This window comes from Mytilinidion resinicola, assembly GCF_010093595.1.
Source record: "Mytilinidion resinicola strain CBS 304.34 unplaced genomic scaffold BDZ99scaffold_8, whole genome shotgun sequence".
Classification (NCBI taxonomy): domain Eukaryota; kingdom Fungi; phylum Ascomycota; class Dothideomycetes; order Mytilinidiales; family Mytilinidiaceae; genus Mytilinidion; species Mytilinidion resinicola.
In genome coordinates this window covers 79,291-88,607 of record NW_022985444.1, presented here as the reverse complement: position 1 = coordinate 88,607, position 9,317 = coordinate 79,291, and the positions used below count along the sequence as shown (strand labels likewise).

General features: G+C 52.3%; 3 protein-coding genes across 3 annotated transcripts; all 3 read left to right on the top strand.

Annotated features, from left to right (window-relative positions):
* On the top strand, positions 1 to 3,046 carry BDZ99DRAFT_441109 (kinesin light chain). The gene is made up of 2 exons (XM_033717749.1): positions 1 to 776; positions 832 to 3,046. The coding sequence occupies exons 1-2, from the start codon at positions 53 to 55 to the stop codon at positions 2,982 to 2,984; spliced, it is 2,877 nt and encodes a 958-aa protein (XP_033577543.1). The 5' UTR covers positions 1 to 52; the 3' UTR covers positions 2,985 to 3,046.
* Positions 3,047 to 4,177: 1,131 nt separating this feature from the next.
* BDZ99DRAFT_441106 (NUDIX-domain-containing protein) lies at positions 4,178 to 5,961 on the top strand. Its single transcript, XM_033717748.1, has 2 exons — positions 4,178 to 4,859; positions 4,934 to 5,961. Exons 1-2 carry the CDS (start codon positions 4,336 to 4,338, stop codon positions 5,775 to 5,777), a joined length of 1,368 nt encoding a protein of 455 aa, XP_033577542.1. The 5' UTR covers positions 4,178 to 4,335; the 3' UTR covers positions 5,778 to 5,961.
* An 818-nt stretch (positions 5,962 to 6,779) lies between these two features.
* Positions 6,780 to 8,845, top strand: BDZ99DRAFT_461970 (FAD-binding domain-containing protein). The gene has a single exon (XM_033719736.1). It carries the CDS (start codon positions 6,924 to 6,926, stop codon positions 8,649 to 8,651), a length of 1,728 nt encoding a protein of 575 aa, XP_033577541.1. The 5' UTR covers positions 6,780 to 6,923; the 3' UTR covers positions 8,652 to 8,845.
* The last annotated feature ends 472 nt before the right edge of the window (positions 8,846 to 9,317 follow it).

Genomic DNA, 9,317 nt, shown 5'->3' with positions numbered 1-9,317 from the left:
TCCCTCCGAATTACCTGCAAATTGCCCGCTCTCTTGAACTATCGTTGTTGCGATGCGACTCCTTTACTTTGATGGTTCCGGGCGACTCGCCTGGACAAATTTCAGCCAGAAAACAATTCCGCCATATGCTATTCTTTCTCACACCTGGGGCGATGACGAGTTTCTCTTCGAAGATCTGGCAAATGGCACTGGACATGGCAAGGCTGGCTATGAAAAGATTCTGTTCTGCGGCGAACAAGCGGCTCGTGACCATATACAGTACTTCTGGGTCGACACTTGTTGTATTGACAAATGGAATCTCCGCGAGCTCTCAAACGCAATAAACTCCATGTTCCGGTGGTACAAGAATGCAGCAAGATGCTACACTTTCCTCTCGGATGTGTCGACGCCTATGGCAGATGCACATCTGCACGAGAGTACATGGGAAGCATCCTTTCGAAAGAGTAGATGGTTTACTCGAGGCTGGACGCTTCAAGAACTCCTAGCTCCAGCATCAATCGAGTTCTTTTCCTCAGATCGTCAGCGACTCGGGGACAAAGACTCCCTCGAGCAGCAGATCTATGAGATTACTCGCATCCCGGTTACAGTGTTACGGGGCGATCCTCTCGACAAAGTTAGCGTTCCCGAGCGAATGGCATGGATGGCGGGCCGCCAGACAACGCAAGAAGAAGATATGGCGTACTCTTTAATTGGAATTTTCGGTGTGTCCATGGAGTTTAGATACGGCGAAGGAATAGAGAGAGCACAGGAGCGACTCCAGGAGGAAATGGAGAAAGGTACTGTCTAAGCTACACCAGTTTTTCAAAAAAATCGCTAAAGCCTAGCCCGCAGCTAACACCGCGCCGTTTATCGTACCATTTGACCAAAACGCTCGATTTACTGGTCGCGAATCGCAACTGGCCGAGCTGGAAGGAAAGCTCTTCGTCGGAGCATCAACTACAAAGGTCGCAATTACAGGCCCGGGTGGGATAGGCAAAACACAGCTAGCGCTGGAGTTGGCGTACAGAATCAGACTAGAGCTTAAGAGCTGCTCAGTCTTCTGGATATCTACAAGCGATGAGGAGAGCCTCTATCAATCGTATGCGCACATTGCTCGACGGCTTAATATTCTAAATGAGAAGGCAGATGTCAGGAAGCTGGTACAAATCCACTTAAGCAACAAGAGCGCAGGGCACTGGCTCCTTATTTTTGACAACATGAACGAGGCTCAGGCAGTCGGCCTAATGGAGTTCCTACCAAGCTCTGCGCAGGGGGCTATTGTCTTCACAACAACTGACAGGGAGACAGCAGCAAAACTGGCACCACGAAGTATTGTAGAGTTGCCAGAGATGGAACAGGACATGGCTCGAAGAATGCTGGAGACGTGTTTGGTCAACCCGGTGAATGAGAAAGAGAAGGTAGACCTCTTGCTGAAACGGCTGGAGTACCTCCCTCTAGCTATTGTGCATGCAGCAGCCTACGTCAACGTCAACAAAACAACGCTTCAAGAATATCTATCACTACTAGCTAAGAAAAGGGAGGGGTCAGTTGAACCTCTTTATCGGAAATCTGAGAACATAATAGCTGCAACCTGGCTTATTTCGTTCAAGCAGATTCGTCGCCACGATGCTTTGGCAGCTAAGTATCTACTCTTTATGGCGTGTGTGAACCGAAGCGATATTCCGCTTGCTCTTCTCCCGGCAGCCTCATCGCATGAGCAGGGAAGACATGCAGTAGGAACCCTCAACAATTACTCATTTGTCACCAAACGAACGGCTGAATCGGCGCTGGACATCCATCGACTAGTGCATATCTCGACACGCAACTGGCTTAGAAAAGAGGGATTGCTGAGTCAACAAAGTCAAATAGCGATCAGGCGTCTGCTTGTGGTGTTCCCACACAATAATCATGGGAACAGAAGCAAGTGGAGACGATTGCTTCCGCATGCTACGTTTGCTCTGTCATCTGGCCTCACTGGACAAGAGCATAGTCATGAGAGTAGAAACAAGTGGAGACGATTGCTTCGGCATGCTAAGTTCGCTCTGTCATCTGGCCCCCCCAGAAAAGAGTTGGGATGGAGATGTGCCACTGCCTTGTACAATGACGGGCGGTGGAAGGAGGCTGAAGAGCTGTTTGTGCAAGTGATGGAGACGAGTTCGAGGGTGCTTGGGGACGAGCATCCAGACACACTGACCAGCATGGCCAACCTAGCGTCGACATATACGAATCAAGGCCGGTGGAAGGAGGCCGAGGAGCTGTTTGTGCAAGTGATGGAGACGAGGAAGAGGGTGCTTAGGGACGAGCATCCTTCCACACTGACCAGCATGGTTAACCTGGCGTCGACGTACAGGAATCAAGGCCGGTGGAAGGAGGCTGAAGAGCTAAATGTGCAAGTAATGGAGACGAGAAAGAGGGTGCTTGGGGAGGAGCATCCTTCCACGCTGAGCAGCATGGCCAACCTAGCGTCGACGTACTGGAATCAAGGGCGGTGGAAGGAGGCCGAAGAGCTAAACGTGCAAGCAATGGAGACGACAAAGAGGGTGCTTAGGGAGGAGCATCCAGACACGCTAACTAGCATAGCCAACCTAGCATCAACGTACAGGAGTCAAGAGCGGTGGAAGGAGGCCGAAGAGCTGTTTGTGCAAGTGATAGAGACGAGAAAGAGGGTGCTTGGGGAGGAGCATCCTTCCACGCTGAGCAGCATGGCCAACCTAGCGTCGACGTACTGGAATCAAGGCCGGTGGAAGGAGGCTGAAGAGCTGTTTATACAAGTAATAGAGACGACAAAGAGGGTGCTTGGGGAGGAGCATCCTTCCACGCTGAGCAGCATGAGCAACCTGGCGCATACATGGAAGTCCCAGAGCCAAAACACAGAGGCTATCTTACTAATGAAAAAGTGCGTTAAGCTACGGGGAAAGATCCTTGGCCCCCTACATCCTGATACGGAGTCTTCGCTTAATTTTCTAAATATGTGGCAGATGGATGACCTGGAGCTAGGTACTTAGAGCTACGCTAATTTTTAAGAATACAAAATTAGTGCGAATGCAAAATAGTTTATTGTGTAAGCATGCCTGCAAGTGTTAACTTATATATAGTATTAAAAGTGATTTAACACTATATATTAAGGGTGGCCGGCCCGCACTATACTACACCCCTTATAGAACGTTTAAATTATACAGGAGTGTAAAGGGCTAATTAGGGGGGTGCAGCTAATTGCATAGCCTCTAGTGTGGTGCGGCAAGACTGACATGCAGCCATTAGAATGCGAAAGGCGAACTCGCAAGCAACGAGACAAATGCGCTTATATCTTTTGGGGCAGACGAACGCATCGATAACACTAGCAGGGAGGGTGCCGACCCGCACTGGCCACACTCTTGTAAGGTGGCGAGATCTGTAAGTTAGGTGTTCTTACAGAGTTGAGTTGGTTAACCGGATGCATAGCCAAAGGTGCATTGGATCGCAAGGCTGTGGGGCATAGCCACAGGCTAGTTAACTAGGCTTTGCTTGATTAACGTAAGCAAATTACATCCTGAATATCACGTGGAGCGTGCGGGGTCGTTTTGCGCGCCACACTCGCATCAGTTAGGCATAGCGTAAAATACATCACAACTAGCTAGACATCTAATACCGCACCACGTAAGCGCGCTTAAGCCTCATGCTAAGACACACTTCAGACCCCTTCGCACGGATAAATCCGGAGCACATACTTCTAAGGGTTAAGTATCTTTAAAGCTTAGAACTATCTTCTTTCGTCATGGAACGATTAATTTAATGCTCCGAAGTTAAAGATTTTGTAGATAGTCGTAGTGCAGCAGGGATGCGAAACTAATGCAGTTCTGGATGCTCTAAAAGGAACGATCGACAGCATGATCAAAAGCGTTGTATTTTTTTAGGTGCACACCAGTTTCCTAGGCAGAAATGGTTGAAAAATCACAGTGCACTAATTAAAACTCGACAGAATCGCGAGGGAGAGAGTTAGGATGCCTAAACAATGGATTCGTTCCGGCACGGGGGGTTTTCCGCCACGCAGGGGGGGACGTTACAAGCTTCAACCCAGCGAGGGTTCGTTGACCATAAACCTTGGAAAGTGGCAGTCCAACACCGTCTGAGGCGGCCCGAAGAGCTGCCAGGCATGTCGAATCTGCCTCTTTCCAGATCATCCTGGCATACCAGGGGGCCTCAAACAGTGTCAGGCAAGTGTACACAATCGTACCTTTGTAAAGCGAGCATGTTGCCAGACCATGGAATCACGGATTCGTGGACTGCCACTTTTTGTTCAAGGAAGCCTGCCAGCCACCAGCCTCACCTCCCCAAAACCTCAAGCTTCCCCAGACTTTCCCCAAATCCCTCAACACCATGGAAACCGGCACGGAGCCCCTCGTAGCGCACCTCAAAGACGTCCTCCTCGACCTCGCCGCACACCCCTTCCCCGAAGTCGCCAATCCTCCTACCGCACCCCGCCGCGCTTCCGTCGCCCTTATCCTCCGCATCCAACCGCACTATTCCCACTGGCCCGCAGCCCACAGCAAACACGCGCATGCACCAAGCCATGGGCATCGGCGGCGGCGGTCTTCAGCCGCCTCAAACCCGGAAAAGAAACTCGAGTTGAAGGACATACTCGACGCGTTCTTCGCGCAAGACTGGGTCAAGCATGGGGACCCGGAGCTGCTGTTCATCAAGCGCGCGACACGTGCGGGGGACAATTGGAACGGACACGTCGCGCTGCCGGGCGGGAAGCGGGATCCGGAGGACGAGGATGACCAGGTTACAGCGGTGCGGGAGGCGATGGAGGAGGTCGGGGTGGATCTGAGCTATGCGCATGCCATTGCGATTGGAAATTTGCCGCAGCGGGTTGTTACGACGAGTTGGGGGAAGGTGCCGTATGTATACCAACTCTGTAGTAGTGGCTTGAGCTCGGGTTATGGGATGTCTTTGCTAATGCGATTGTGCTCAGGCTTATGGTGCTATGTCCATATATCTTCCTCCTCACGAGCCCTAGCATTCCGCCACTTAGACTCCAACCTACAGAAGTTGCCTCAACGCATTGGGTCTCCCTCCGCGCTCTTCTCTCCCCCGCCCAGCGCACATTCGAGTACGCCGACGTGTCGCAGCGGCTCGCGAAAGCTGAGCTAGGCATCAAGCGCTGGTTCCTGCAGTCCATGCTCGGCCAGATGATGTTTGCAGCCGTCCGATTATTACCATCGGAAAGCACGTATTGCAGCTCTATACCCGGCTTCATTCCCGAATCCGAAGCGTCGACAGGCGTTATTGGAAGTATAAAGGGGTGGTGGACGGGTGACACAGCAGCGAGGAGAACGCAGAAACCGCTGCTGCTTTGGGGACTGACGCTGGGCGTGATTTCGGATCTGCTGGAGCACATACCGCCGCATAAAGCGATGGACATGTGGACGTATCCTACGTTTACGAGCTGGGATGTGAGGGTCACTCTGTGGGCGATGTCGTACAGATTCAGGAAGCAGAAAGCGATTGAAATGGGTCAAGTTACTGAGAGTTCAGCTGGGGCTGAGGAGGATACAGAGGTGCCGAAGCAGGATCCACAAGGCATGCCTGTTGAAAAAGAGCCGGGAGAAGTGGGTATTGGTGGGCTAGGCGTAGGGAGGCATTGGGGACGATCGAAAAGAGATGCGCTAGGTGTGAGGGGGAGCGCGGTGAACTCCACGCTTGAGGGGTATTATCCTATTGTGAGGAAGGCGGTGGCTACGGCGTTGGTCGGAAGGGTATCATTGACAGCGCTTTTGCTTGCATATGCATGGTCTAAGTATAGGGTTAGGCGGTAAACTTCTTTGCTGTGATCTTTAATTTAGCGGGTCAAGACTCTGGTAATTTAGGCGTGTGGGAATTAGCTTTCTGTTATTGAGTTCTATGTAGCACGGAAATGACCTAGGTGCGCTCCAAGCTTTTGGAAAGCTACTTGTGACGTTAAAGTCACGTGAACGCGCAAGACCCCTTCGCTCTCCTCCCAACCGAAGCCATTGACCGCGACTTCCTCCAGGTCTTAATGATTACTAGTCACGCTAGTGATTGAATGTCCAAGCTAAGATCTAAGATCAACGGGTAGATCGGGCCGATATTCTATTTTTGGACATGGACATCTGGCAGCTGGAAAACGTTGCCAGCTGAGGCGTCCGTTCCTCCCTCCGCGACCTTCTAATGGCCCAGACATTGTCGAAAACACCTACGCCTACGACGAAAAGGCCACGCAGATGTAGTGTGCCATGCGTACACGAAGCAACCAGGAAGAAGTGAGTGAAGAAACATTGCCCGCCCGATGCAACCTCGGGCTGAGCATCTTGGCGCCATACGAAAAGGATTGTCAACGCTGACCGCTGTACTCCGACCTATGAAACAATTACGCTGTAGCGGGCGGGATTTGTGGCTGTAACAAGGACAGGGTGGCTGGTAGGGCTGAGGAGACGCAGCACAAGCCTCGCCCACGCCGCTGGCCTACCGGAACTCCACGCTGGAGGCCTGTCAGCTTGTCATCAATCACCATCCAATAGCTGGCTGTGCCTTGGAGTACAGCTCGCGGGTCCCTCCGCTTGACGACGAGAACGTGACGCGCGACGGCTTGTTCCTGCATGCTTACTTGCTTAGCTGCGCGTGGAATTGCCTATGCGAGGGCTTGGGCGAAGGTAGCAACGAGCACTAGCCCAGCAACTGGATCAGAGTTATTCTTGGATCGGGAGAAGATGCGGTGGGGATCGTCTGACTAGGTATGGGGTAGAGGTATATATTCCATTTGCTCCTAGCATGATGAGGTTATTATCAACTCATTTCATTCGTTGTGTGCGTTTTATCTATCGTTTACTCTCCATCACACTGCAGCGTTTTAAGTTCTGAGCCATTTCCTTTCGTCCTTCGTTATATTATCTACGAAGCGTAAACTCATAATCGGACTCCCACATCGGGATTAACCGTTCACGATGGGTTACACGTCTACCCTCCTCCTGGGTCTTCTCTCCCTAGGCAGCGTCGCCAGCGCCATCCCAGCCCCCTCAGTCAAAGCCTCTACAGACGCAAGCTGTGGCGGCTCCACAGGCTACACGTGTGCCGGATCAACATTCGGATCCTGCTGCAGCGCATATGGCTGGTGTGGCTCGACCGACGCGTACTGCGGACCCGGCTGCCAATCTGGTTTCGGGAAATGCGGTTCAGATCCTTCCACACCCTCTTCCACCTCAACTGCGCCGATTTCCAGCACATCTGCAACAACCGCGTCATCGACGCCTTCGTCTAGCAGCCCTGCTAGTCTCAGCGATTGTCTTAATGATAAGAATGTCCCGATCAGTCTCGCATCCTCGCCAAACTTCCAGCAGCTCTCTGCGCCATACAACCAGCGCCTTCCGTACACTCCAGCTGTCATCGTTATCCCAACAACCCAGCAGCATATCCAGGATGCCGTTGTCTGTGCAGGCAAGAGCAATGTCAAAGTCCAAGCAAAGTCGGGGGGTCACAGCTACGCATCCTTCTCGTCTGGTGGCAAAGACGGATCCATGGTTATTGATCTTGAGAACTTTCACGATATCGAGCTCGACACCACCACCGGCACCGTCACGGTAGGGGCTGGTGTCCGTCTCGGGAACCTTGCACAGGGTATTTGGGACCAAGGCAAACGTGCTCTCCCCCACGGCACGTGCCCAGGTGTTGGTATCGGCGGCCACTCCACCCACGGTGGCTACGGCTACGACAGCCGTCTCTGGGGCCTAGCTATGGATACTATCATCGCCCTCGACGTCGTGCTCGCTGACGGCTCTGTGGCCCACGCCACCTCCACCGAGCATTCCGATATATTTTGGGCGATGCGCGGTGCTGGTGACTCATTCGGTGTAGTTGTAACCTTCTACATGCAAACTCAACCCGCCCCGGAAGCAGTCACCTTCTTCCAGTACAGCTTCTCTGTCTTCGGATCGCAGGAAACCTTCACAGACACCTTCCTTCACCTCCAGGACTTCGCCACCAACTCCTCCGTCATCGACGCCCGTATTGGGTTCGGTGTCTACCTCGACGGTTCTGGCTTCAGCCTAACGGGCACCTTCATCGGTTCCATCGACGAGTATAACGATAAGATCGCGCCCGAGCTTCTTCGTAGCCTGCCCACGCCATCGAGTCCAACAGTTCAGTCCATGGACTGGATCTCCTCACTCGTCAAACTCTCCAACGAGCCATCCCTCTCCGTTCCCTTAACCGGCTACTCCGCTCACGACAACTTCTTCGCCAAAAGCATCACCGTGCCCGAGTCCACTGGTCTGACTGTGGATGCGCTCAACAGCTACTACACCTACATCCACAGCACCTCCGCGCCCGCCTCCTGGTTCAGCATCATAAACCTCTACGGCGGTCCCGAGTCCGCGATCAACAGCAAAGACACTAGTTTCGCTGCGTACAGCGATCGCAACAGCCTGTGGGTGTTCCAGCATTACGGCGAAACCGAGGCGAGCGTGCCATATATCCAAGGCTTGAACGATGCGGTGACAAACGCGCAGCCGCAGACAAAGTTCGGTGCGTATCTGAACTATGTGGATCCGAGTTTGAGCGCGGCGGATGCGCATACGTTGTACTACGGGGATGAGGTGTATGGACGGTTGGCGGCGTTGAAGAAGACAGCGGATCCCAATGCGGTATTTTGGAATCCGCAGGCTATTGGTGCGTAGATGATTGAAGTGCAAATAATAATGTAAGAAAGGGGTGTGAGATGAGGAGTTTGGTACGATTTGGGACGGATTTATTTGTATTTTAGCAAGCGGCATAGCATAGCATAGCATAGCGGTCCGGCGTTTTTGCTGCATCTTCCAAGGTTGGGATAATATATAATGGTAGTTACTATTTATTAGTATTAGAGAGTAGTTAATATCCAAAGTAGCTAAACGATTGTGAAGTAGCTAACCTACTTATGATGTCTATTACGAAGGCCTATTTTAAGGCTAGGCGGGTTTCTCCTAGGTGTAGCTCCATCGAAAACGGAACTCGATCTTACCTGGGCATCAGCAGCCTGCAAGTTTCGTCATCACCGTCCATTCATCAACCAAACTGCTGGTCCGCACTCTACTCGCCTGTGTGGCTGTCGTCCTCACGAATGACCTCCCGCCGCCATGATGGAAAGCGTTGGTCATACAACAGCTTTGGCATCAGGAGCCACCCACCCGCCGCAGTGAACGGCTTCGTCCGCGACGTTAACACCTATGCTACTCTGGAGCTGCCCATTCAATCTCTGTCCAGCTCCTACTACTGCTGTGCGACGTCTGCATTTTAAATACCTACCAATGCGAGATTGAGGCCTCCAAGGCTGCGACACTGGGCTGCTATTGCCTCCTTCCGAC

Excerpts from the sequence above, each read along its gene's own strand:
- BDZ99DRAFT_441109 (XM_033717749.1), top strand. The coding sequence starts at position 53 with ATGCGACTCCTTTACTTTGATGGTTCCGGGCGACTCGCCTGGACAAAT. Across the intron at positions 777-831 it reads CCAGGAGGAAATGGAGAAAG|CTAACACCGCGCCGTTTATC; the intron begins GTACTGTCTAAG and ends CCTAGCCCGCAG.
- BDZ99DRAFT_441106 (XM_033717748.1), top strand. The coding sequence starts at position 4,336 with ATGGAAACCGGCACGGAGCCCCTCGTAGCGCACCTCAAAGACGTCCTC. Across the intron at positions 4,860-4,933 it reads ACGAGTTGGGGGAAGGTGCC|GCTTATGGTGCTATGTCCAT; the intron begins GTATGTATACCA and ends GATTGTGCTCAG.
- BDZ99DRAFT_461970 (XM_033719736.1), top strand. The coding sequence starts at position 6,924 with ATGGGTTACACGTCTACCCTCCTCCTGGGTCTTCTCTCCCTAGGCAGC.